The sequence below is a fragment of the Haplochromis burtoni genome, unplaced genomic scaffold, assembly GCF_018398535.1.
Source record: "Haplochromis burtoni strain Fernald_Lab_line unplaced genomic scaffold, NCSU_Asbu1 Contig_129, whole genome shotgun sequence".
In the NCBI taxonomy this organism is placed as follows: domain Eukaryota; kingdom Metazoa; phylum Chordata; class Actinopteri; order Cichliformes; family Cichlidae; genus Haplochromis; species Haplochromis burtoni.
Window position 1 is genome coordinate 1,654,074 of NW_024582490.1, and position 22,025 is coordinate 1,676,098.

General features: G+C 38.5%; 2 protein-coding genes across 3 annotated transcripts; both read right to left on the reverse strand.

Annotated features, from left to right (window-relative positions):
• Positions 1-1,744: 1,744 nt before the first annotated feature.
• Positions 1,745-11,549, reverse strand: stat2 (signal transducer and activator of transcription 2). Of its 2 annotated transcripts, none has more exons than XM_005930454.3 (24): positions 11,372-11,549; positions 10,887-11,018; positions 10,655-10,799; positions 10,183-10,278; positions 9,501-9,593; positions 9,336-9,414; positions 9,097-9,176; positions 8,851-9,002; positions 8,589-8,747; positions 8,399-8,488; positions 7,613-7,672; positions 7,456-7,476; positions 7,266-7,359; positions 6,965-7,012; positions 6,785-6,868; positions 6,532-6,630; positions 6,273-6,408; positions 6,028-6,080; positions 5,748-5,833; positions 4,983-5,119; positions 4,681-4,869; positions 4,544-4,598; positions 4,275-4,366; positions 1,745-2,553 (listed from the first exon to the last, which is right to left on the reverse strand). In XM_005930454.3, exons 2-24 carry the CDS (start codon positions 11,015-11,017, stop codon positions 2,324-2,326), a joined length of 2,409 nt encoding a protein of 802 aa, XP_005930516.1. In that variant the 5' UTR covers position 11,018; positions 11,372-11,549; the 3' UTR covers positions 1,745-2,323. The 2 variants fall into 2 exon arrangements, with proteins under 2 accessions (XP_005930516.1, XP_005930515.1); XM_005930453.3 differs by having other exon boundaries at positions 9,097-9,179.
• Positions 11,550-13,590: 2,041 nt separating this feature from the next.
• Positions 13,591-16,334, reverse strand: apof (apolipoprotein F). Its single transcript, XM_005930455.3, has 2 exons — positions 16,142-16,334; positions 13,591-15,566 (listed from the first exon to the last, which is right to left on the reverse strand). Exon 2 carries the CDS (start codon positions 15,528-15,530, stop codon positions 14,250-14,252), a length of 1,281 nt encoding a protein of 426 aa, XP_005930517.1. The 5' UTR covers positions 15,531-15,566; positions 16,142-16,334; the 3' UTR covers positions 13,591-14,249.
• Positions 16,335-22,025: the final 5,691 nt, after the last annotated feature.

The window sequence follows — 22,025 nt, forward strand, 5'->3', positions numbered from 1 at the left end:
TGGGAATAATAAAGGTATATCAAATCAAATAAAACAGAAACTCAAAGCTTTCATGTTGTAAACAACTTGCCCCTGTAACAGGGTGGACACTGAGCTATACAGAACTACTATTGAAAGTACAGGAAGTAGCAGGGTGACACTAATTCATGCCATTTCTTTTTTTGTTAAACAAAAATATTTAATCTATTATCACTAGACATAGCTTGTAAATCTTATCTAGAGTCAGCCTTGTGAACCAGCCTTTGTTTCTAACCTCTAAGTTCAGTATGTAGCCCACTGAATTGTGTTTTGTTTTGTTTTTTTGTTTTTTGAATTGTGTTAAATAAATTTCCCTTAGTTATTTTGGAAAATTCACAATACAAAAACATTCACAATATCACAACTATTTTATTTATTGCTTTAAAGTGCTTTAGAGACAAGCACATTTACACTCCAGGTCTCCAAAAAAAAACTAGTTTCAATTTTCTGACCAGTTATGGATTTATTAAGAAAATTACTCACATATAATTAAATTATCAGCTCCATCACTGATTTTTTTCTTTCAGCTTTATTAGTGAAATTTTCTCTCTCTCTCCCTTACTCTATGTGCAGTCGATGGATCACAGCTGTGATCTGTGAAATAACCCAAATACAACCAAAAACAACCCAAAACACCTTGAAATTATCACAAGGGGAACAGAAACATGGTAAACAGTTTCACTTATTGGTTGCAGGCACGTGCTGCTAGTGGTGACCTATACTGAGCCTCTTCGCTGAGATTTGCATCAGTTTTGCCCTTAAACAAGTTACGCACTGTTATGCAACAGTCTGTGGCACCTCGGACTAACCAAGCAACCTGGGGGAGGGTTTCAGCCACTGAGTATGAGTCTCAAGATGACAATCAGAAAGGTAAATTTGGTGTTAGCATCCTTAAAATCTCTCCAGCAAAATAATGAAAAATTACATCTCAACAAGGACATGTTTCTTTAAGCATTAAGCGATCAACTCAGTCACATTTGAGGTTTACTAATGGGAAAGTAGAAAAGAAAATAATATTTCAATGTGACACTTGCAATTCTCAAGAAGTAAATATTCATCCTCTTTTTTTGGGATATTTCATGGTTGATTGGCCATGTAACTAATTTTGAACTTTGCAACCTGAAATTAGAAAAAACAAGTATTCACTGACCTTTCTCCTTTGTTTCGGGGCTTTCTGTCATTGAAATATGTTTCTTAAGTCAACTAGCTTCCTACTTACTATAAAGGATGCGTCATAGGTGAAAGATGAAGCCAACCCTGTGACACGTACTGCAGCTCCTCTAGCTGCCTCTAGATTGTAAGCTATTCCAGAGAAAGTGACTTTTTCAGATTCCTCCTCCTCATATTCATGAGTCTCTCTTAATTGTGTCTATATACAGAGCATTGTTAAATTGCATAAACAGACAGCCAAACAATTTTGTGCTCTAGTGATTAAAATGTAAGTACCAATTAGCAGGCATGTGTGATGCAACTAAAAGCCAGCTAATGACTGAGGGCTTCACCCGTTGTTCAAATATGGCTGCAACAAACTAACATGACAGCATGACTTTCATGTCCAGCCTGTTTCTGTGCAAAAAAAAAGTTCTATCAGCAGAAAATCATCATAATAGTCAAAATATTAGTTCTAGTCCACAATTTTTACAGGTAATGAGGTGCAGGCTAAAAATATAAAACCAGTTTCCTACATTTGTCAATGTACAATTTGTGTTAATAATCAAACCACACATTTCTTCTTTACTGGTGCTTTTATTGTGACTTAAATGACAGTGTTACTATAAAAGGACAAACTAAAACAGGAAGTGTGATGTTCACGTGAATTTTATCACGTTGTAGGTCCCAATATTAAAACAATAACAAAGGGTTCAAAATAAACAAAGACATAATAAATTATGTGCAGTCTATGCAGTAATAGCTCATACAAACCTTTCCCGCCTCCTTACCTGGTCAGTTTTTAAGCATGATTTAGACTTTATGCCTAATCTTAAAATAATAAAGTATGGACTGATATGAGTCCGGCTTATTCAATGTTCTTACGTGAATCTCTTCATATAGCAGTAAAAATAGTTTAGGATTCACAGGGATGCTCTATAAATTTATACAGTGCACAAAAACATCAGTTATGTGTGATTTTCAGGGTCATCAGATGGGCTGTTGAGCATCTCACATGAAAACGGAATTAAAAGCAAACTATTTCATTTATGCTGGATTTGCCGCGTGTGCCACATTTTTCTGATAGAAATGCTGTACTGTGTGTAAAGCTAACAAGTGCATTATGTATAGTGATATGGTTGAATACAAACAGAAGCTAAGGGAAGCTGCCACAGGACTGTGGGAGCAGACAGTTAAATCCTTGAAGGCTGAAATCAGGCAGAGATTGGTCATCTTGCAGGAGGTCGTTGTCAAAAAGGTTTGGATTGTTGAGATACATCAGCAGATCCTGCGGCGGCTCTGGGTCTTCAACAGAGCCATTCATCATGGGATCAGGGTCATAAGATTCCAGTGGTGGCGTCAGAGGATAAAGATCCCCGTCTTGTTCTAAGAGTGAAGAAGGAAAAAAAAAGTTGAATCTGTTGTCATCGCTGTGTAGTTTATTTATGCTCTCGCTAGGGAAATGAAACTGAAAAAACATGTGATTTGCTGTTGAAGCCCAAAGCAGAAAATAGAAAATCACAGGAACTGATTTTGTACAGAACATTTAAACGATGTCTAACTTAGATAGTTTTTTTTTTTACCTCAGAATAACTCAGTTGAATCGATACTAAATACAAATATCACATACCCTTTGTAAAGGAATAGTTTATTTTATGGCATATTAGAAAAAACAAAAATGAGCATTTTAACCATCCGTAAAATATTTAAATCTGACTGAAAGTGTCTTTTAAGCTCAATAATTTACATGTTACTGAATAAATAATTAACCCTGTACATAAAAATCCTACACATGACTAAATCTGACTACTACTACACCCTCACCCCCATATTTTTCCGTCATAAAACTCAGATGCGCATAGAAAATACTGTTAATATTATTTTCCCTGTGAACCCAGAATCACGGAAATATTAAAATCCGAGAACATCAAGTCACTTAACGAGTGCAAAACCTCAGAAACTGTGAGAGCTTGACTGCAGCCATGAACAAAGCACTGACGCTATATGAATAAAACTAAATTGAACTGAATTGTTCTATATTACAGCACACACACATTTTCATATCTTAGTCCAGACATCTCATTTACATTACACTTTCCCTAGCCACTTAGCCTAAACCTAACTATAACAAAACACATTTTGAACCTCAAAAATGCCTTCAAACTCGTGGGGACGGGCATTTTATTGAAGTTAAGCTATCTATGTACATGGTCTAGGACTTTTTTTTTTTTCAATTTCCAATTCAAATTATGATTCAACCTCATAGCTGTTTGCCTTCGCTCAAGGCTTAAGTCTTTCTCTAAGGATTTTCTGACGTGTCAATAGAAAAAAAAAAAACAAATGGAAAATTTGCTTCTGAAAGCGGAGCCATTAAAAAAGCGGGCAGTCCCTGTTGCACTCTACAGTTCTCTATGACTTTAACCTTTAAAGCTTGAAGAGATCCAGCATGCATTGCAGATGAACAATTGCAAGTGATGAGAACAGGACTTGTAGGGATCAATGCAAACAGGGCAAAAGCACTTTGAGCAGTGAGGACAGCAGAGAAGGTGACCTCAAAGGGGAGATCGCAAAGATTTAAATCAGGTAAGATTTTTGCTTGTTATGAATGGGATCAAGCAAGGTTTTGATTTGACCAAAAAGTCAAACATAACGTACTGTAAACATTTTTGTAGTAATTAAATGAAGTAAATATAATTTAATTGTGAGTTTTAGAGGTGCAAGTATGTATATTACTTCAGTAGTCATTTTAATAGCGACTCCAAGAATGTAATTTAATGTAAAAGGACCAAAAAGCAGCAGGATAATAAAACGTGTTAGTGATTCTATTGCTTGGCCAGAACAAGGCTTTATGTTCACTGCACCATGTGCATGCAGTAAAAGCAGCCAACATTCCCACAAAAGTTCAATTCAAGGATAATAAATAAATAAATAAATCTTTTAAAAAGCTGTCACCTGACATCTACTATATTCAGACAGCATGCTACGCATTGATTTCATGCACTGCAAGACCATCACAGGGATGGTGACAGAGATTTTTGATGGAAGGTGAGTAATTTGTTTGACAAGGTCTTAAGCTGGATTGGACAGCAAGGAGAGGCATGACTCACCAGCTGCCTCTCCACACAGGCCATTCATTGGCTCCAGGCCTTCACCCTGTGCCATGTCAGAGGGCATGGGTGACCTGGCCTCCAGTGTGTTCCTACATGACCAATGATAAACAGTCATTACAACCATTAGCTCATGACATAAAAAAAAGGTGTGGGCACACCACTTTTTAAGTGAAGTGTATTAATGGGATGTTTGTTTGTTTTTTTCTTTAATTCCAACAAGCAAGACACTATAAATTAGCCTGAATGTATATGGACCGCATACTTACTCCTTGGAAACAAACACCAGCTTGGTTTTGATGTACTTTATGTATGGACTGTCCTCTGAAACAAAAAGAAAGAGAAATTTGATTTAATGGGTCATCTGCAGGACTAACTTCAATAATATTTTAAATGGTGGCCTTACCTCCACTCTTCTCAGTGTAATACTTTCCAAAAGCCTTATCTTTCGGGGTGTCTGGATACAGGTAGAGTAGAGGATTTTCTGGGACATTTTCAGCTTCTAAGATCTGGTAATTTCGAATGATTTCATGGAAGGGAATCTGGGAAAGGTCAACTTTGGTGAAGGGCTGGACTGTCTTTACATCAGGCTCACCTAAACAGACAGTGGATGATGTATTAAACAGGTTACCCCGGCCACTGTGAAATGCAGCTTAGTTGTATTTCTTTCAGACACACAAGCAAAAAAAACCCCCAAAACACTCTCACCAGTCACAGTGATCTCCACCCAGGAGAAGGTAATTCCCCCAATGACGCTTTCACTGAAACGCAACAAGAACGTGCCTCTCTTTTTCTTCTTCAAGAGAGATTTCTCTTTGCCTTTGGTCACAAAACCCATGATGAGCCTGAAGCACAAAAGGAATTTTATTTTAAAAGGCAAACATTTCAGGTTTCACGGACACTGAAGTTATGAGCTAAACTGGACCATGCATATTAGAAACAGAGTTATCCAGATTACAATACTGACAGTGTGGCAAGTGGCTGGATTCTTTTAATCTGCTTAAACATTAACCTGACACTGCTGTCAAGTTTTCAAATACAGACGCTTACTTTTCTTTACATAAAACAGACATTTGTTGATATCATTTGGAGGACAACCTGCAGATTTTTCCAAAAAAGGATTATCCAATATAGTTGTCACGAGTTAAGAGGTACCTATTTGTTCTGTGTGACGTACAAATAATATGGAAGGTACAGTACTGTGCAGAAGTCTTGAGCTACATCTCATTCATTTAGAAAGTCAAAATCCCTTGTTATTTTGTAATTGTGTAAGCTGTCTTGAGCAATAGTTCTCCAGGCTTTCTGAAGGTCTTTCAAAATTTTTATTTGGACACTGGTTTGTTTTTCAGTCATTCTCAGTCCAGTCCTTAAAGTTAACCATGATCAGAGGAATGTTTGTTTTGTTTAACCCATTAAAACTGACCTATGAATCATTCAAGCAAAAAAGCTTCTAAGAATGTATAACAATCATACCCATCCCTCCACAGATCCTCAAGGTATGTTTTCACCATCATCAAAATGCCATCAAACCACACCCAGAAAGTGTCAGGAGTATTCTCCTGTAACACAAACAGCAGAAAATGTCATTTGGACACACTTACAGACCTATGTTCTCTGCAACGAAATGCTCAGATATATTTAGATGAGATGTAATAATTGTTTTTAGTGGTGAGGCTTAAGGTTAAATTACTCAAGACTTGCAAAGTATGGCTTGAGGGATTACAAAAAAACCAGTAGCTTTTAGGGCTCTTACCTTGGTAAATTTTGACCACGGTACTGTGCAGCTGTCATAGTTTGGCTTTTTGCCTGGAGATTAAAAAAACACGATGGACAATCACAAGCATGCTTACAAGCCACAAAGGACAACGAATTATGTCAGTCTTGTGCTACTATCTATAAATGTAAAGTTTGCAAAATCAAGATACATTTTAACAGTACATGAAAGTAGGTGTTGTCAACAATGAGCAGAATGAAGCAGAACACGGTGGAAGAATTTACCAAAGAGCTTGTTTGCGATCATTTCCAGCTGAGTGTCATCCAGGCCACGTTTTGTGGCCGAGAGAAACTGCCAGCTCAACATCTCTCCAAACTGAGGCCAAGTAGCTGCAGGAGTGTTGGCAAAGAACATAACATCCTGGGAAAAGCAGACATATGCACATCATATGTACACGATTAATTTAGTCTGGCCCGTAATTGTATTACAAGGGAACTTGAATGCAAAAGCACAGCATGTCTGCCAGTAACAGTGACTTATCACCTTGGGATCCTGACTGAGCATGTTGAACCAGAGGACAGATGCCCAGGCACTTTGCTGCTGGCTGGAGTTTGAGATGATGACCACAGGGAGGGTGGAGGCCTACAAGTGTGTGTGCCATAAAAACATATAGCCTCTACTTAGGTCATAGTTCTGTCACCAAAGCTGCAAATTAATGATTAATTTTTAAACGGAACTAATGTTCTTTATCTGTGATGGCAGCCATATAACATGAAAAACGCAGAAGAAACTCCACCTGCAGCTCAACAGAGAAGCCTTTCAGCTCAAATACAGTGTTGAAATAGATGATATGCAGCTCCTCTGTAACACTCAGAGAAATCTATAAACAAGAAAGTAACACACAGATCATTATTCCTTTATTATGATGTAACATTAAGAAGAGATGGTATCAGCAGGGTTACCGATATTAACTCACATCACTGACTCCTTTGCCACCACCTCCTGATTTCTGCTCCTTCAGAGTCTACAGACAAATAGTATTTATGAATTAACTAGTAAGAACGCACACACAGTCACTCCCAAATAACAAATAAAAATTCTCACCTGCCAGTAAAGGCTGTATATTGATATAAATGTTATTTTTTGAATTACTTGAGTGTAGCTGATGTATTACATGTTAAATACATTGTTAAATATTTGGTTTTAAACCATTTTTGTGTCACAGTTGTATAAAAGTCTTTGTATCTAATTGCTTATGAATTCATTATTGAATATACCAGATGTCTGAAGTCTGCCACCATGCCTCCATTCGTGCTCTCAGCCATGTTCAAGGCCTTAATTTTAGTCCCCAGGACATTGAAACGTCGATACCTACAAAAGACAGGAGGTTTACTAAAAACAAGTTCACAGCAAATGTCAAAGCTCAACGTGGCTTCTGAAACTTAGATGTAAATGAAAAAAACTTGCCCTTTGATCTGAGGAGCCTCCCTATATTCAAGGGTGAGAAAAAAACACAGCAGACGTGATCACAGGGAGGAATTAGACATCTTTCTCTAATGTTAAATGCTGGAAGTTTGTTTTAAGGGTAATGAAAACAACTAAAGGTCTGAAAGAGAAAACTTACTTGTCCATGGATACATCCACTTTCATGGAGTGGTTCAGTTCCGGAAACTTCACAAGAAGTCTGAAATGGTTAAGTCAGGTGCAAAATGTTAGAGCTTGAGAAATATGAAGATGATGAAGACAAAAATGTAAAAAAACAGGAAACCAGGAATGCTCCCAAGGTCACAGCATGGAAGAAGATGAGATGGCTCTGCAGGAATGCAACAAACTTTCAGACTTACTCGCATTATTTCACAATTGATTCTTTGTTTACATGGTGGAAATAAAGGCCAACAAAACCACTCTCTATACCAGTCTGTTTCTATAAAGATACAGCAGCTTGATATGCACATTATCCTAATAAGTACAGCATAGTACAGTAAGATAAGGGGGGCGCAATGTCAAACATATATTCTTACTTTGTGTAATATGCTGAGATATTTATAATTTATAATTAATTAATTTTTTGTAACTTTGCAATACACTGTATTATTTAATTTGGTTTAGTTAGTAAATGTTCTTACTGTCTTGGAGCACAATAAAGTATTCTGATTCTGACATTATTTACTGTAAGCTCATTAGTGGCTCTACAGGTTTAAACATTTTCCTAAAAAGCAAAAGATCCAAGTTCAATCCCAGGAGGAGACACAAATCCCTCTGGGGTTGTGCCAGCCAGGACACCCAGTGTAAACAAAATCTGCCAAATCAAACATGTGGATTAGGGAGCAGCTGAAAGTAGCTCTCTTATTAATGCAGATAAGTCCATCGAAACACTGCGTGCACGCTGATTTCTGTGCTGGGCACTGACCTGGCTTTGACAGAGAACTGGACATTTGTGCGGAGAACCAAAGATCCTTTCCCCTGAGGCATGGATGGCTGAGTTTCAACCACAAAGGAGCTAAATGTAAGCGTAAAAGAAAAAAAGGGAATGTCATTTAATTAACTAAAAAAAACATAAAAGTGAAAGAGAACATCATAGAGTGTCCTAAAAGAAATACCTCTTGAGTAAGTCTCTTAGAAGAGTGTCCACTCTCTTCTGCAGTGTGGGGTTTTGGGCCTTCACAGGGTCATTTTCATAGGACACTTTTCCTACTAGCTCCTCCAACTTAGTAAGAAACTCCCACACCTGGAACAGACACACTGCCACACAGCTGAACCTAGAGATTCAGAAAGAGAATTTATTTTAATTTCATGCAGATTTTAGAGAATGGGGGGATGGACTTTGGAAATACAAATTCAGCTCAAAGAGAATAAACATACCACTTTTCCAGCTGATCCAGGCAAACATTGTCCGGAGCACCAATGCATGCTTTCTGCTGCCTCCTCTGCCACTCCACCAGCTCCTTCTTCACAAGCACATCAATGATGTCCTGAATCCTGTCCAGAATATCATTTAGGCCTGACAACGTGCTCTAAAAAGTGATAAAATGAGATAAGAATGTAAATAATTAAACAACTACAATAAAACGTTTAAGAATATATTTAGGAATATTACTGACTCCATACCTTCCTGCAGTTATTCAACTTGTTGACAAGCAACTGAAGTGCTTTAATCTGTTCTTTTTTCCTGGCCTCGTCTACCACAGCTGCTTAAAAGTTTCCATGGTGGGATGAAAATTTCCACATGACAAAGACCAAAACAAAAGAGTACATGTAGCTCTGATTTAAATCTTTTTTAGATTTATTACTAACTCTCACAGACATTAAAGCATGCAAATATAACCAGATTGTTTTCATTTGTTTACCTTCCAACTTCTGGGTTTGGAATTTAAAATCAAACTCATCTTGCTGCTCCTCCAGACATATGATTGTATGTTCCATACACTATAGCACAAAAAAGGAAATGAAAAAACTGCGACATGCTTTATCCATATAATACAAATAATAACACAAAGGAACATAATCTCCACCTGCACTTCATTCCTCAAGCCAGCCAGTTTACGTTCAAGGTCCTGCTGACTGCTTGTCTCCATTGCCTCTGGCTCAACTTGCAAAAGCTGGACCTAAGAATAAACAAAGGTGGAGCTAATACCAAGATCTTATTGTCTTTCAGATGTAATACTGGGTGAAGCTGTCACAAGGGAAATAGTAAGTGAGAGTGTAGTGTAAAAACTGCTGGGGGGAAAATCTTCACGTTTTAGCCCACACAGTGAGTTTCATGGTTCTATTTCGCACACACAGCTCTTTTTAAAAAACTGAATGGAAAAAACTAAAACAGGATAAAAATTTACACTAGGCTCCTTGAAAGTTTGCATTTAATTTTACACTTAAAAGCTGAATTGCAATACTACAAACACTACAGCTAACAATGGAGTCATAACAAAAAAAAGCCAAAACATGGCAATACACCAATAGATCATACGGTATAATGTTTTCCTGTAAAAAAAAAAACCACATACAGGTATATCCAAGTGTGCAAGTGTAGTGTTGGGGCACTATTTTTAGCAGAGCATTACCATTTTACAGTACATGCTAAATACCTATGCTTTTTCTGGGTTTATTTCTTTTCTTAAGGCACTTAGCTACATTGTTATCAAAAGTGGCTATACATAAAGTTTATTTTTAATTACCACAATGAGACGTTACACCAACCTTTTCAGCCAGTTCAGCGCTATCCAGGATTTCCTTCTCTTTTTCCAAAAACCAAAGGATGGTGGTTGCCAAAGCACATGGATCATCCACATACCTCTGTAAGAGAGAAATAGCAGAGGCTGGGAGTCACATGTGTTAAAGTATATTATATTACACTGATACAGTATATAGGCCAATCAACTGTGCAGACTTACTGGAGGTCATTAAAAGGCTTTTTTTAAACTTTTGTCACTTTTTATAAACCTTTACTGTCATATTATCATTTCTCATCAGCCAATAAAGGATTAATAACAGGTTAATGTTTTCCTATGTCTAAATATCTCTCACTTGGCTAAACAGGAAATTCTGAGCATGTAAACACATAAGCAAATCATGGTAAACGGAGTGGTTGCAATTATGATACTATTATTAAAAATTTGCTTTTCCATTTTAAACCAGAGACGTCACTGGGTTGCTCCTTTACTGGACACACCTGAAAGTTCTGCTTATAGCGCCTAATGTTGTGCTGCAGTAAAAATGACTCCTCCTGGACAAAGCGGCTGTGTTGGATGTCCAGATTCTCAAGCAGGACCTGGAACAGCACCATAGCAAAGGCATGGTCCCGTGCTGCCCGCTGCCTGTAGAAAATGACATAATAAGAGCTTTTCACAGCCATACTCACTTACAGTAATCATTGAAACTCGTTGAATCACAGGGTTCCTTACCACTCCTGCTTCTCTATCCAAGGGGCCAGGTAGTGCCGAACATCCATGGGTAAAGCATCTCTGTCATAGAGCTCGTGTAACTGCTGTCGGTACGCAATAGGAAGCTGTCTCAATCTGTCCCACTGTGCCATCCTAAGGCACACAAACAGCCAGCAATCACATTAAAGGCTGGATTCAAGTCAACGGGAACGAATGTGTATCTATGCCGGGTGTTAACTTGTCATCCTAGAGTGCGACTACTTTATAAACAGTGCCATAAAGAGTATAGTGGGCGAGTTTGTACCAGTATGAAATCAACAGCTGAGCGAACAACAGATGACCGTAGACCAAGTCCTTACTGCATGACGTGCAATCCGTGCACACTGTTTAAGAGCGATACTGAAAACTTAAACTTTATATCTGCAGGTTAGCTAGCTGGCGGAAAAAGTGCCAAGACCACAAATACCCGTCGATAATGACCCGTCGATAATAACACATTTACTCACCTCAGTGCAAGATATCAGTGCGAATCCACTTAGTATACCTTATTAGCTTTCCGCTAGATTAAGACAATGTGCATATCTAGCTCTTCCGTCGAGCTACTTTGGAACGCTGGTAAAACAAAACAACTGTCAAGAGCAAGCAAGCGTGTAAAGTGTTTCCCCGTCAAGTCTTTATTTTACTGCTTTTTCATTGGATATCTACTTGTCCCGCCCAAGAAGACCATGACGTCTAAACTCCCGACGCCATTTTGGCTCTGAAAGAATTTCCACCAAAGGCAGTTAAAGAGCCGAAATGTCGCGACAAGACTCGCAGATTCCTCGTGAGTTCAGACTTAACGCCTGATAGGTTAGTCCGTGGACAGGACCACGCGTTCTGCTGGTTAACGCATCTGTCAATCTCTCGCGTTGCATAGCAGTGAGCAAAATAGAAACTTACGGCCGTGTAACCAAGAGATTTCCCGAGAAATGACGTTTCGAAAGTGACAAAGCCAAAGAGGAGCATGTGACTCACAACAAACCTCAAAACAGGTTGTGTGTCTTCGTAGAATCATCTGAGAAGAAAGCGTTTTTTATTGTATTCCCACGTCGTTTTTATTGTATTCCTTTATGCAAACACAATGAAAATGAAAAAAGTACCTTTACGTTTATTGGAGTAAAATTCGAAAAGCATGACGTATCAGCAATTTACTGCTCCTTAACCCACAGGGGCTATTCACAGTGGGTGGCTCCGCATGTTTTGATTTTCAAGCCAGGCATATTTTGCTTATTAGACGACAGCACACTGTATTTAATGTGTTCATTCTCTCGATTTCTACTGTCACCAGTAGATGTCACACTTCACTCAAAGAAATTAGGATGCCAGTTTGGATTTTTTTTTTTAAACTTTGACTCAAATGCGCCATGCAGGTGTGAAGAAATTCCTAAATTCTAAATATAATTTCTCTTTTGCAAATCTAATATAGTTATTATTATTAACTTAACCATACATTCTATAGGTCTGTTGGGCCTATCAGATTAAATATTTTGATTCTTATCCTTTTTTCAGTATATTTAGAGTGTGGCAGGTTATTTTAAATAAATAATATGTTGTGTAAGAATATCTTGATCAAGTCAGAGGGAATTAGGCAACAGACAGGCAACACTCTGCACTGGTCACTGGTCAGTCACAGGGCCAGCACCAAACACACACACAAAAAGAAACACAGTGGGTTTCTTTCTTTTGGTTCATAAATAATCTGCATCAACAGAGACAACAGACAAATTCACAAACGTCTCAGACAGCTGGAATTAAATAGAAATTTGAGTGTATCCTGTAAGCCAATACCAAGGAGCGTCTCTTAGATCTAAGTCTAATTTGCAACAGTGTGGCCAACTGCAAAATGTCAAGGCCCTGAAAGTGAAGCAGTTAAACAGAATTTTTCTCCCCACTGAAGGGAGGCAGTATGTAATCAGTTCAGTTTGTTTGTCTGTCTGTCTGTTTCTTAGCAGCATAACATCCACTGTTTTGAAGATATCAAAATTTTGTGTGATGGTAGATATCAATAACAGCTCGAGCTGATTTAATTGTGCTGAAAATCGGGCCAAGGTTAAGGTCAGGGTCACCCCAAATGATAAAATCAGTGAAAACTTTAAATCTACCGACAATTCTTTATGGCTTATCTTCAAATTCCACAACTGGCTAAGCATTTGACCTTGAACTTCATTGTTAGCATTTACTTTGAAAAAAATGTAAATAAAACAAAAAGAGTTTTATTGATTTCAGTCAAGCCTGTTCTAGTTATATGGGTAAAGATAATAAAATACATCACAATCACACACTAACACATCTGCACTTATGGCCAGTTTGTGTTATCTGTTGGAGTGTGAATGTTAGGTAAAAGTCCTTAGGTATTGCAAAAAGCCTTGTACAAATATGTGTGTGTGTGTGTGTGTGTGTGTGCGCGCGCATGTGTGTGTGATCAGCTGACTCAAATTTACAGTATGAAGCATTTTGATTGCTTAAATTGAGTTTGAAGGCGCCTTATAAGTGCCAAACCCCATGCCACTTATTTTCTTCTTTTTAAAGTATTATGTAAATATTCTTTAAAGCATCACTTAGCGTCAGCTGAAGTACATACACAGTTTAAATTCCCATGATTAAGACTGTGTTAGGTATGTACTGCAGTTCAACACGAGCGTGCACATTAAATATTTTCAGCACAAAAAACAATCTGATAACATTATACACTGCCACCAATTTAATGTAAAATTTAATAACATTTACAGGAAAACATATACAGCAACAATATTTTATCATGAGGCTAGTGTCCCTGCAATTAAATCCGAGCTGAGAATATGACTGCGACCTGACAACCTGACTGTAGGTTTCAGCTGAAGGAAGAGACAAATTAAAAATAAAAAAGATGATAAACAGAGACGGGCAAAATCAAAGTGTTGAGGGACTGAAGGTTTTATTTCCTGAGACCAGTCATCAGTGTTGCTGCCTAATACGATTAACTAGTAAACTACTTTATAAAGTATATACTTAAAATATTATTTCTAAGCAATGGCTTAAAGCTTACTTTCTGAGGTTATAAATTATTGGATCTGTTTTCAGCTCATGTGGACATTTTTCACTCTGTGGAATGACTTTTATTTCATCGTTAGCTTACATTGTCTCTCTTTTATTATTTTATATATGCAGACCATTTGGAATCTGTCTTAATAATATTCTTTCGTTGTGTACACACTTACAAAAAAAGAAAAGAAAAATTGCACTGCAAATTATCACTAATAGTTACTATGCAAACAGGTAAGCTATCAATTATTGATCCTCTATCTTTACACATGTAGCTATGTCAGTATTTATTGCCAGAGTTTAAGAGGGTGATTCATTGATTCTTCAGTCTATGGTGATGACACCCTCCTCCACGCTGAACTGGTTCACCAGCATGTCATCTTCCTCCTTCATGGAGTTGAGCAGATACTTGACCCCAGCTTTCACTCCGGTCTTCACCCCTGCACCCAGAGCATAGCCTGCTACCCCAGCAGTCCCACCCGTGGCGACCATGAGGGCATCTGTTCCGAGGTCAACGGCGCTCAGGATGGCTCTCTCCTTGGCTGTTTCAGAACAGTTGACTGAGGCGTAATACACAGCTGTGCCAAGGTTATAGAGTGTGCTGACTCCAGGGATCCACTCCATTACACTGTACACGCGCTGCTCACTTTTGTTGATGCAGTTCCTCTGGGTGCTGCGCTTCCACCGGTGACCAGTTGCTGCTGTGGCGCTGCACTGATGGATCCAGGTCTCAGATTCTGTGGATTCAGATGGCAATATGCGACTACCTTTTTTCCACACTGCCTGGTACATCCCAGGTGTGTGACGCCCACTGCTGGTCACACCAGCACACAGGAATCCCAGGCTTTCACAGCTGCTCACAGCATCCTCCAGTCCACCTGTGCCTCCCTCCACAGCGTTTCCTATCAGCACGGTCCCATTTACTCGACTCCAACCCTCGCAGTGCCCCTCCTGAATAGTGTTGCCTTCTCCCACGAATGCCAGCTGCTCAATGTTAAACATCACAGCTTTTATGTGTCGCTGAGTTTGATCTCTCCCTGAAGGCAATGATGCTGATGTGGGTGTTGGTGCAGCTGCTGATTTACTCATCCTTCGCTCTATTAGGCCTTCTACCTCCATCAGGAGCTCCTCTGTATCAGCCACTCCCAGCAGATCATACAGCTTCAGCAACAGGGTCTGTGCTTCCTTTGGGCACCCTGCCACCACCAACACAGGCACCAAAGAGAGACCCAACAGCTCCTGTGGAAACATGGAGGACAGCGAGTCATCCACAGCGCTGGCTGACAGCAGCTCCTCACAGCTGATGTTCCCCTGAATATGTAAATGAGCTTGAATCTGCTCCTGAAGCTTCGCCCCAAGGACCGATGTCATTCGTTGGGCAGATCGGATTCTTTCAGATTTTTCCTCAGGTAAGAGACCAGACTGAACTTGAGATCCCAGGAGAGAGTCCAGATTCTGTTTGGACACCTCCTCTACAGCTTCATGGGTGTCACTTCCTGGAAGCAGAGTGCTCTTTTGCACCAAAGGAGGTGGGACCCTGCACAAGGCCTGTTCATTCAGCAGGAGCTGGATCACAATCAGCCACTTCAGCTTGGAGGACATCATCCTGCTTTAAAAGAACACTTTTCCAAAGCCACTACACTAAATCGGAATAGTAAAAACAAGGGAAAAAAACATTAGGGTTATTATTGTATGTGCTGAGTAAATAGTGCAATCAAAGACCTGGATTATTTGGTTAGTTTGTCATCACAGTAAATGTAAACCACTTTGTCTTATAGATGAGTTCATAATTTTTTAGCTGCCGTGCAGTGTTATTCTTGTGGTGTTAAATCCTTTGCTGCAGGCACTAAGCAAATATTGACTTAATGGTGTTTATGCATTTGCAAAGGTACGCTGTGCAGGAAAATAACCTTAGTAGAACATTTAACCTTTAAATCCAGAACAAAAATGCTGTTTGTAAAAAAAAAAAGAGTTAATCGCACTGTAACTTTAACAAAAAAAAAAATGCTATTAACAAATCTAGTCTACATCTAAAGTGAAATTAAACCCCAAAAAAAAGCAAAAGCAGTAAAAAAATGATTTTGTTTAGCAAAGCAAGAAAGAGCAACACGTCCTGAAACTGGCCTCTCACTCGGAGCTGAAGCAATTGCTCATGTCCTGTTTTGTTCTCAAAAACAACAAAAACATCCTGTTCCATATGTTTATCGTACACCTACCTTATTAATAATTAGTGTTGCTCATGAAGTCCTGAGCGTCTGACCAAGATGGCTTCACCATGTAGGATGCTTTTTGTATTCCCTTTTCCCTTTTCTCCAAACGTACATAGTGATCTTCTCTCCCTTTGCCTCCAATGAGAATCTCTTTCTTTACACATGACATCCCACAGCCCTCCCTCTGTATCATCCGTCTTTCAACTCCCTCTTCTCTTTGGCCTCATTGCTCAACAGGGAGATCAGGGCTTGAATATTGATTCACGTGGGGGAAAGTCCATGTGTTCTAAAGCAGTTTTGTTTGTCTGCCCCGCCATCCTCTCATTCTTCCCGCCCCCCACCTAGTCCCTCTGCTCCCCCTGTTCCCTCTCACACAGTCGCCAGGTTTTGTTTTTGACCCAAATACTTGAAAGAAATCTCCCCTCGTGCCGTTAGCGAATTTATCTCTTACAGAACCAAGTGAAGGGGAGGGGGGGGGGGTATTTAAGGTAAAGACCCATCACAAAAGCCCACATAAAACTCTGTGTGCTGTGTGTGCGTTTCTTTTCCTTGTGCCATTATTTTACATCCTAATGCATTACACACTGCTCCATTTACAGACATACTTTTTCTTTTTCTTCTTCTTTTTTTGCCCTGAAGCTCTGTTGACACACAATATAACGCTGGTAAAAGTCCATCTTGCACCCAGAATAGTGCAGTTTTGACCTGGAGCATCAGTGTCTTTTAGAAATGTGACTTTATCAGAGTCATTGTGATGACGCATTTAAGTCGTTACCTTTATTACATTTTTAAAATTACAATCTAATGAATTGCAATGCCTGCTTGTTTTTTTGTTTTGTTTGTTTTTTTGACTGATTTGAGGCGTGAAACATTTTCAAAAATAAGCACATATGCTGTTTGTTGTTGCTCTTGGACCGGCATGAAGCACAAAAGAACTTCTTATCCAAAGAACTTAACTTCTTCTCCTGATCCTATACCACTCACTCATTATGGCTACTCTCTTTCTTTTGTTCTTTACACACCGATTTTACCCTTACACAAAAATAGCTTTACCCTGTTAGAATCCTGAAGAACTCTCAAATAACAGGAATAACCTATATTTGGTGAGGAACCGTATTCGGTAACTTAAATAGACATCAAAACTGGCCTCCCCGGGACTCACTCTGAGGTTCCACATGGATTTCTCCCACTTATTCAGCAAATTCAGGTTATGTGACAGAGAGTGATATTATTGCATTTAACCAGTCAGTAGTGGACTGAAGCATGTCAGACTTGTTCAGTGTTCTTCCAGAATTTGGAAAACTAGGTTTTACATCCCTATGTTCTCCCACACTTATAGTTTCCAGTAGTAATAGGTTCCTTGTAGGTTCCGATAACACTCTAGAGTTAAAGTTTTAAATTTCCATGTATGTCAATGAGTGTCCTACAAATAAATAAGATCATTCAGAACAAAATTGTCCAACTACCATAAAAAAATGTAAAAACAAACATAAATAAAAAAAAAGTTAATCATTCATTTCATGTGTTCACAAGTCCTGTTGTCATTCTTGCATGTCTGGTAATTCAGTAATATAACGCTCTGCACAGACACATAAAATTCAGAGCTGCTTCCAATTAGACGATAATCAATCATATCATATGAGCAGATTGTTTTGGCCCATTTATGTTAACCAGCAATAGTTTCTTAAATATATGCACTCACTGGCCACTTTATTAGGTCAAGAAGACCTGCTGAAGCTCTGCTAAGCATCAGCATAAGGATGAAACATGACTTTGAATGTAGTGGGTTGATGGTGCCACACTAGCTGGTCTGAGTATTTCAGAAACTGTGCATTTGCTGAGATTTTACTACACATCCATCCCTAGGGTTTAGAAAATGAGCAGAGGTCAGAGAAAAATGGGCAGGCCACTTCAAGCTGATTGGAAGGCAGCAGTAACTCAAACAATTACTCATCATAACCAAGATATGTAGAAAAGCATCTCTGTGCACACAGGACATCACATCTTTAAAGAAGATGCGCTACAACTGCAGAAGACACCATAGATGTCAGCTAATGGTGTGAAAATATTTCATAGCATACCACTTTGGATCCCTTTATGATCACAGTATTGACTACCCATCTTACAATGGCTGCTTTCAGCAGGATAACACACAAAGCTCAGATCCTCTCACACTGGTTTCTTGAAGATGTTAATGAGTTCCCCCTATTCAAACAGCCTCCACAGCCACCATAGCTCAATCTGACAGAAAACCTTTGAAATGTGGGTGAACGGGAGATTCACATCATGGATGTGCAGCCAACAAATTTGAAGCATGTGTGATGCTGTCATGCAATTATGTAAAAATGGACAAAAATCTCTGAGGAATGTATCCAGCACCATGTTGACTCAATGGCATGAGAATTAAGGCAGTTCTGGGGGTAAAAGTGGGTGCAACTCAAAAGTAGCAAAGTGTACCTAATGAAATGCCTGGCATAATGTGTGATAGGAGGATTTCTTGGCACTAGGGGGTGATGTTGGAAATATTTTCTTTTTCATGGGAGCAGATGTCAATATAAATAAAACTTCTGCTTCTTCAAGTTGCTTGAAGATGTTTTCACCTCTCCCACTGGGTTTAAATCTGGTTTGACCGGATGAGAGGTGAAACGTCTTCAAGCAACTTAAAGAAGTCCAGACGCTTTTCTTTGCAAGCTCCTTTGACTACGATGACCTAGATGACTGAGAACCTTCACAGACTTAATGATTCGAGCAAGTCGTGAAAATGTTCTGAAAAGAACGCTGTCTGTTTTTTGTTTTTGTTTTTTACATCTGACGCAAGAAATATGAACCACTTGAATGTTTCACCTATTTTTTAAATATTAGTATTAGTTGCTGACTATTTACATCCCAACAGAACAGATTAGGGATGTGGTAGAAGGGGAGAGTGTCATCGTGGATGTGCAGATGATGAATATGGAGCAACTGTGTGATGCTGTCGTGTCAGTATGAATCAAAGTTTTAAAAACTTTGTTGAATCTGTGCCATGAAGAATTAGTGCAGTTCTAAAAGAAAAAGGAGCTCAATCAAGATAGCAGCAAGATTTCTTAATGAAGTGACCGATGAGTGTACAACACAAATATATGACGCTCTTGCACAGGAAAGCGGTCCTATTTAATGTGGTTGATAAATTATATAAAATGTCTAATTAGAGGACTGATTGCTTACACAGTAATTTCTGCAAGGAATTCAGTGGAAATGACACATATGGATATGATTAAGACCCTAGGGTCCAATAAAAAATCCTCAGAAGCTTTTTCATATAAGTGGAGCACTTTATTTACATCAACAGGTTTTGAACCACAGGTTTTTTAAGTGCCTGCTTCACTTTGTTTGTGCAATATATGACTGAGCACGACTGCAGCCATGATACCGTGATACTAATGAGTATTTGTTTTTGTGTAGTTAGAAAGACTTTAAACATTTAGATTTATTGTTGCAATAGAATATTTTTGCCTATGGCAAAACTGAATTCAAAGTAACTGAGGTTAAAAGAAGAAGAAGAAAGAAATAGAAAAGCTCAGAACTTTTATTTGTGTCTGAATGACAAAGTCCTTCAGCGAAAGATGAATTGTTCTCCATGCATTTCATGTTCTGTACAAAATGAAAGCGTTAACATTCTAGATCAAGTTTAAGAGATGCTAATACCAGGTTTCAGCAACTATGGACAGAGTTAGCTGGGTGATGCCTACTGCTAACTGCTAGAGTCATTTGAAAATAAATAAAGCTATCAATAAAGCATTATCAATTTATCAAATTAACCACCGACAAATTGAATAAAAGTGTTAAAAATATTTTCCATTTAAAATTAAAACAAAAAGAAAACGAAACCAATTGTTCTGCATGTGATGAGTCTGTAGGGGTGTTTCTTCTGTCTTATCAAGCCACTGATGAGCCGTTGGCACTGTAATTTAATTCAGTCCAGTTTAATTTATAATCTGACCTAATCACGACAACAATCGCCTCAATGTACTTACAATAATGCAGAGAAAACCCCAGCAATCAGACAACGCCTTATGAGTAAGCGCTCAGCAACAGTGGGAAGAAAAAACTTCCTTTTAACAGGAAGAAGCCTCCAGCAGAACCAGGCTCAGGGAGGCCATCTGCTGCGACCAGTTGGGGGTGAGGGGTGGGAGACAGGTGAAAGACAGAGATTAATAATAAGTAATAATTAAAATCTAGAGAGTGAATCTAGAGAGAACACATAGTGAGTAAAAAAAGGTGACTGAAGAAGAACCATTGCATCATGGGAAGTCACCAGCAGCATAGGCCTGTTGCAGTGTAACTAAGAGTGGATTGAGGGTCAATTTATCCAGTCCTAACTATAAGATTTATCCAAAAAAAAAAAAGTTGTAAGACCAATCTTAAAAGCAGAGGGTGTCTGTCTCCCAATTACAAACTCACAGAGAGAACTGGTTTCACAGAAGGAACTAAATGCTGATGGCTCTGCTTCCCATTCAACTTTTAAATACCTTACGAACCACAAATAAGCCAGCAGTCTGAGAGCGAAGTGCTCTATTGGATTACTATGAGGTCTTTAGGATGAGACGGGGTTTGATTATTTACTCTAATTTTAGAGATTCTGCACAAATGCAAGAATATATATATGTATATTTGTCTAATGTGCACACTGAAGAAGATATCCTGGTCAAAAACAAGTCCACCTGGTTAGACACCATGTTTCTAGGATTTTTACAATAACCTCAGTTTTGTCTGAATTTAGTGGTCATCCCAGTCATTATGTCTAATAAGTAATAGCTTAAATTTTGCATGTGTCATCTGGCTGCACGGATAGCTAAAGCTGGGTTTCATTTTCATAGCAATGACAACATACGTTGTGTTTTGTGGCATATGGTAAACAAAACTGCCCAAGGGAAAATCTCTAATGCAAATAGTTTTTCCTAGCAACGAGCAACCAATTCTGTGGAACTCTGTGGAGCAAATAAACTGTAGTGTTTGACAAACAGGAAGGCTGACTGACATGTTTGACAGGAGATAATAGTTAAAACTTTATGGCACTTACTTTGGAATGAACAAGTTTCATAATGTCTTGTGGCAAACACTACATGCTCATATATGTTCACATTTAATGTGGTGATGTCACTCATTACATTAAAGGGAGCAGCGATGCTAAATAATTAAAAACACACGCATCTTTAAATTTGCTCTTGTGAATGTCTGTCACTGTAACACAAGTCATCCTAAGAGTAACAGGCAACAAATATCTGCAAGCTACAACGCCCTAAAACGTTAGTTCACACCCTGACCACAAACGTAAACTAAAGCTTCAAACATGTTACTGTAAGCCATCTGACACTGTGTTTCGTTTTCTTAAAGAGCATGCATTTCAGTGACAGAGATTTCATGTGAGAGATACAGAAGAGTAACTCTAACAAGATAATCGAGCAAAACCTATTCCACATAATGAATAGATAAAAAAGTATGATTCATTTTCCGATGGCTGCTTCCAGCTGGATGATGCACCATGTCACAAAGCTATTATATACCACATTAAACATTTTCTTTTAATGTCTCTTGCATTAAATAAGGAATGGACAAAGGTCTGTACACAATTCAGCATACAAATAAGCTCCAGATTACTTTCTTTTTTTTCTTTTAATGTTTAAGCCAAAGTTTTATCCACATGAGGATGAAACATTTAGCTTTATTGTTAGATTTGTGTAGATTTTTTGCCTTTTTCTTTTATGTCTTAATGGGAAAAAAATATCATTTTTTCAATGAGGAACATCTAATGAGGCAGTTACAACAAATTATGTGTATACATGTGCTAGGGTGGGACAGAGTTTTGGGTGGTGGGTGGAGTGCTAATCAGATTAAAAATTAACTCAAGCTA

Excerpts from the sequence above, each read along its gene's own strand:
- stat2 (XM_005930453.3), bottom strand. The coding sequence starts at position 11,017 with ATGGCACAGTGGGACAGATTGAGACAGCTTCCTATTGCGTACCGACAG. Across the intron at positions 9,415-9,500 it reads GCTTGAGGAATGAAGTGCAG|TGTATGGAACATACAATCAT; the intron begins GTGGAGATTATG and ends TTTGTGCTATAG. Across the intron at positions 2,554-4,274 it reads CCTGTGTGGAGAGGCAGCTG|AACAAGACGGGGATCTTTAT; the intron begins GTGAGTCATGCC and ends CTTCACTCTTAG.
- apof (XM_005930455.3), bottom strand. The coding sequence starts at position 15,530 with ATGATGTCCTCCAAGCTGAAGTGGCTGATTGTGATCCAGCTCCTGCTG.